At 55.4% G+C, this 5,858-nt stretch overlaps 1 protein-coding gene across 1 annotated transcript in view; it reads right to left on the bottom strand.

The window, feature by feature from the left end:
- Nucleotides 1-4,622: 4,622 nt before the first annotated feature.
- Nucleotides 4,623-5,858, bottom strand: part of LRIT3 (leucine rich repeat, Ig-like and transmembrane domains 3) — a 13,926-nt gene continuing 12,690 nt past the window's right edge. Inside the window, exon 5 of the mRNA XM_027765826.1 lies at nt 4,623-5,852. Within this exon, the coding sequence (XP_027621627.1) occupies nt 5,466-5,852 (387 nt within the window). The 3' untranslated portion in view covers nt 4,623-5,465. The remainder of the gene's footprint in view (nt 5,853-5,858) is intronic.

Raw genomic sequence — 5,858 nt, 5'->3', positions numbered from 1 at the left:
TCGCATTGACTTACACAGTCTCACATGCCTCCTTCCTCATTCTCCAAGAATTTAACTTCTAAAATTGCCAAAGCTGGGCGGCGTTGGTGTGTGGTCAAAGGCGACGCTCCGCAGGGCAGTCCTGCCGGGGAACGACGCAGCCTGCATGTGCTTCGGCGGGACGACGCCACTCAAAATCAAGAAGGGTCCGTGACAGGGACCATGTGACCCAGGGCCGAGTCAGATGAGAAACCAGGAGTGCGCATCTGAAAGGCAAAGTAATGAACTCCGAGCGACAGCCGTGAGGAGCGATCGCGCCTGCCTGGATCCGCATCGCTAAACACTGAGCCGTGGGAGTGCCCGGAGACAGCGCTGGTGCGTGCTGCCTACCGGTACCCAGCCGTGGAGATGAACTCCCTTCAGGACCGGCAGGTGGCATGGTGGTCGCATCACTGGACTCCCACGTAGTCGACTGCAGGTCGAGTCCCAGACCCAGTGGCTTAAACCTCACACGGCACATGAGCATACATGCCCAAAATCCCGAGAGGAGAACAGAGGAGAAGGGAATGCGGCACAGCCGTCCCATCTGGGGGCTGATCTCTTACTTTCTGTCTGTCTGTCTCTCCAGGGTGAAATAAAAAGAAGAAGAAGAAGAAGAAAGAACCCCCTTCTTCTCCAGCCTCTGCCTTTTGTTTCATTGACCAGGAAAAGCAGCAGCCGGACTTAGTCTGCCCAGAACAGGAAGGTTCCCAGTTCAAGTCCAGAGACTCCCTGGGTGTAGAGCATGTGCTTGTCTGGGACCTGGGCTGGCAGAAGGCTGGAGGTGGTGGAGGCGCCAAGACCTATAGCAGCTCATGGGAAAAGGGAGGAAGGAGGAGCGGAGGAACGGAGAGGCAAAGTCTGGGGAAGATCTCTGGCTGCCTTGCCTAGTACCGCCATCCCGTGACCTTCCGGGCGCAATCTGAAGGACGCACAGCTCCTCTGGCTACCAGAGCGCTGGCACTACTGGGACACCAAGCCCTGCTGGCCGGGACTGACGGGGTCCAGCCATTGTCTGCAGGGCTCCGTCCACTCCTACGGCCTTGATAAAGCAGAGCTCAGGCCCCTTAATCCTTTCTTCTATCTCCAAAGACGAAACTAATTTGGGTGAAAATAACCATGCTTTGCCACTGAAAGTTAGAAAAATGTATAAAAGACAGAAAGAGAACATTTAAGTGAGTGATACATTTTAAAATTTTCCAATAGCAGAGGAACAAAATAAATTTAACTGCTTTCACTGGGTTTTCCCAGCCTAAATTCCAATTGACATGTATTTATTTTTTATTTTTAGTGAAGGAAGATTTGCATAACATGAACAGACCTTAAGAGTACAATCTGGGAGCCAACAGATGGCATAGGGGTTACGTCGCTGGAGTCCCGCATGGCCAACTGTGATTCGAGTCCCGGATCTGCTGGCTTGAAAATCACATTGGCCACGTGTGCACGCACACACAAGATCCCAGGACGAGAACAAAGGAGAAGGGATCACAGTGTGGCCATCCCCCTGGGGGGCGATTTCTTACTTCCTCTCTCTCTCTCTCTCTCTCTCTCTCTCTCGCAAGCTCACACATCCCATGGCAAAAACTTCTAAAACAGGGGGCCAGCAGGTGGTATGGTGGTTAGGTACTGGACTCCCACATAGCTGACCACGGTTAGAGTCTCGCGCGTTGTTTTCTCTCTTTCTCTCTCTCTCTCTCTCTCTCTCTCTCTCTCTCTCTCTCTCTCAGAAGGCAGGCTTCGCGGGAAGCTGAGGGGAGTCTGGAGTCCGTCTTTAGAGTGGCCCGCACTCCTTCCTCCACAGCCCTGCCCGAGTGTGGGTGACCTCGGGTCTGCCTGGGGCTGCAGCCCTGACCGCCTTGGCCATCTCCATGGCTAATGTGGCTCCAGTTCCGAGCCACTTCCACCAGCCTTTTAAACACATGGCAATGGGCCAGCAGGTGGCATGGTGCATAAGGAGCTGGATTCTCATGCGATTGACCATAGTTCGAGTCCCAGACCTGGTGGGTGGAAAAGCATGCTGGGCACATGTGTAGGCATTCTCCAAATCCCAAATGGAGCACAGCCATCCGCCCCAGCAGGACTTCTCACTTTCCCTCTTTCGTCTCTCTCTCTCCAGCAAGCACATGCCGTAGGCAAAAACCTAAAAAAAAAAGAAAAAGAAAACCACATGACCATGAAATTGCATGACATCTGTAACAGGAAAGAACGCAGGTTTTACAACCCTTGAACTCAAATCAGCAGGTCTGACTTAAGTTGAAGCTAAATACAAAATTGTCTGTGAAAGGTATTTTTAAATGCATTTCTTGGGGCCAGCAGATGGTGTGGTGGTTGAGGTGCTGGACTCCCACGGGGTCAGCCATGGTTCAAGCCCCAGACATGGTGGCTTGCTTTCTCACTTTCCCTCTCTCTCTCTGGTCAAATTAAAAAATAATAATAGTATTTATTGACATAGAGGTCGCCCTCACAGAGTCTCACTGGCAGGCACAGGCCCAGACCGCATGCACGGCAGGCTCAGCACCCCCGGGCCCTGGTGGCCGCTGTGCCACCGCGGCTGGCCCGTGGGAAGGTACCTTACAGGCCTGAGCATGGACACTGAGCTGAGGGCCATTAGATCATTAGACTGCCCGGAGCGAGGACACGCGAGGACAGCCATGGGGAGGGAGGGCAGGAGGGCCCAGACGCCACCGGGCTCTGCGCGGCTGCCCGCCCCCCAGCCGTCGTCTCAGGAAGCAGAGTACAGCCGTCTGTCTCAGCACCCGCTCTCAGGGTATCTCGGGCTCCTTCCTGGGTCTAGAAACCTAGCCTTCCTCCCGACTCTGCACATGGACAGCGTGGTTTCATACGACGGCCGCTGGGTGCTCCCACTGTGGCCTGTGGCATTTGAAAGGAGCAGTGGGTGAAGGTCCAGAAAGAGCAGGGTGTCCAGTCATGCCAGGGCACAGGAGAGGGAACCGAGGGGTCGGGTGAGCGTGCATGGTGGGTAGAGGAGCACCTCAGGGCAGGAGGCCAGGCCGCCGTGGTTGGGGGGCTCCCGGTCAGCACAGGCTGTCCTGGAGGGGCACCCAGCAATGGGAACAGTGTCAGCCGCTTCCTCACAACCTGGCTGAGGGGGTATAGCGCGTCGGCAGTGCTGGGAGATACCGAGGGGTCAGCTGGCCCTGGGGCAGACGTACTAATGCCACAGGAGAGGGGACAGACTGCAGGAGGCAGAGCCACACTCGGAGCCTGGGGGGCTGGCGGCTCCTCAGTGGCAGCTGAAGCGCCTCGTGGTGGGACCTGAGGACCCAGGGATCGGCAAGCAGCTCTGAAGAAACCAGTTTGGACATGGGACATGCCACCTGGTGCAGTGACAGGGCAGCAGGCACCGGGGCCTAGGGGCCGCACGCTGGGGCAGGGGGAGTGTGGGGACTCCACAAAGGGCCCTGCTAACCACACAGCCATGCAGGCCGGGAGGGAGTGGAGCCCTGCAGCAGGTCTGGGGGCCTGAGATGAGGCAGACCCCTGCCCGATCATGGAGGCCCAAACCCGATTAGGTCCTGCCCATCCCAGATGGCTCCCGAGGGCATCGGAGGCCCCAGCATGTCCAGGACAGGCAGTGCAGTGGCCCCAGACCACAGGGCAAAGATGCCCGTGACAGCCTCGCAGGGGGATGTCAGCGCTTCGCTGTGAGCTGTGTGGGCCACGGGTCTGCGCCTGCCGCCTTGTTCCCAGGAAGGCCCTGGGCCGGGTGGCGTCACCCCCAGGCGCTGGGCGGGCCTTGTGGCTCACATTCACCTTGAAGCCATGACACCTCTTTCAGCAGACGTGCAGTTATAGAAACTTCTCTGTAAGAAACTTCGATTTTATTTAGGAGGCCCCTTTTCTACACCTCCACGCGGACTGCTACTCCAATTCAATTTCCCAAACGTTTCTAACCTGGAAAAAGTGTTTAATCAAATAAATCTATTGAAGCTTCTCTTTCAAAATCCTAAAATATCCTTTTGGAATCTAAAAAACACTTTCAGAGGGCCAACAGGTGTCATGGTGGTTAAGGTGCCGGACTCGCACTTGCAGAGCCGTGGTTTGAGTCCTGGACCTGGCAGCTGGCTTTTTCCCTATCTCTCTCTCTCTCTCTCTCTCTCTCTCTCTCTCTCTTTTCTCTCTCTCATGAGCACACAAGCCCTGTAACACATTTTAAAATCATAATGATAAATAAAATTAAATAAATGACTATTTTTTAAAATAATAAAAAACACTTTCAGAGGGCAGTCCGTAACTTCGAAGGCCTTCTCTTCATCCAAAGCATCGGAAGACAAGCAGGCTGGCCGCGGCCCGTGGGCTGCCCGAGTCGCCCGGGAGGCAGAGAGGGAACATGGAGGAAGGAGGTGGCCACGGAAGGGAGGGAGGGAGGAGGCAGGAGCGAGCGAGTGTCGAGACCCCGAAGAGGCTGTTCGATAAGTAACACATTTTAAAAGAAGCGCAGAGTCTGGTAACGTGTGTAAACTACAACAGTCCCAGGGCTGGCAGGTGGCGTGGAGGTTAAGGGCACTGGACTCCCATGCGGCCGACTGCAGTTCGAGTCCTGGAACTGGTGGCTTGTTTTCTCAGTTTCCCTCTCTCTCACTGTCCCTCTCTGGTCAAATTAAAACAAACAAATAAATAAATAAAATAATTCTTTTTTAAAAAAATGTACTAGTCCCACTTTCTTAGAAGTGGCCGAATTCGCCACAGTCCTCTTCACACTTATTTTGGCGAACACTTTTTTCCTGAGCGGGGAGATGCCCCTGGCTGCGTGGGCCGGTTCTCGGCTGTGACGAATGACAGCCTGCTCCCTCTGACCCCGTGACGCAGTCTCCATGAACGCCACTTTCTGAACGCTCCTGCTCCCCCGCCAGCCACGCTGGGTGTTCACAGCGAACACCGTAAGCATTTCGGACTGGGATGTCCAGGCTTGGTTGACTCCTTCTTCACTGCTCGAAAAAAATGTCTTTTTAAATGCAGGGTTCACTTGTTAAAACTATGTTTACATTCATTTTCTTAAAAGAAGTTTTTTCCTTAGGGCACGTGCTTGCACTCGCTGTGTGCAGCTTGCTGGAGAGAGAGACTGAGAGGGGAAGTGATAATCATTCCCTGGAGGGGATGGTCGCGCTGCTACCCCTCCCCTGCCATCGTCCTCCCAGGTTTCAAGTCTCGGAGCTGGAGACTCCGACCGCAGCTGGCCACGTGGGAGCCCAGCGAGGTAACCACTATGCGTCTGCTGACCCCCACGCTATTTTAAAGAACCAAAACATTATCCTAAAAATTATTACTATATTAAGCACCATCCTAAAATTTCTCTCTGTGGATTCCCTCCACACCACAGAAGTCACTTAATTTGCCTTTCTGGCTCAGAAGCCTCTCAGCAGTTTTAAAAGCATTCAGAAGCGCGCCAGTCGCCGGCCTCGGTGGTCCCAACGGGCCTCCTGCCCCTAAAGCTGCCTGAGCTCTGCACTGGAGGAGCAGAGCAGCAGTGTCTCCGAGTCACCCCTGTGCCTCCGCGTCCACAGCTCCCCCACACTCTGAGACCTCGGGGACAGGGTCTCAAATTGGATATAGGTCTCTTTGGCCAGATCCTCTTCCCAGAAAGACGCGCGCTTGCACCGCAGTTTGCGGGCTCTGTACAGCAGGAAGCCCAGCGGCGCCAGGACGGCCACGCAGGCCGCGCAGGTGACAGCCGCGACTAGCGGCCCGTGGGAGTGGCCTCCGCCTGCGGCCCTGCGGGTGGCAAAGGTGACGCACTGGTCGCGCTGGGGCGGCTCGCCCTGTGGCCGGACGCAGGCCACGTACCTCCTGCCGGGCTGCAGGGTGGACCGGGGCCACCG

Source organism: Tupaia chinensis, unplaced genomic scaffold (assembly GCF_000334495.1).
Source record: "Tupaia chinensis unplaced genomic scaffold, TupChi_1.0 Scaffold139767_1, whole genome shotgun sequence".
Classification (NCBI taxonomy): Eukaryota; Metazoa; Chordata; class Mammalia; order Scandentia; family Tupaiidae; genus Tupaia; species Tupaia belangeri.
Note: the sequence above shows the minus strand (reverse complement) of the source record. Positions and strands in the feature narration are given on the sequence as shown.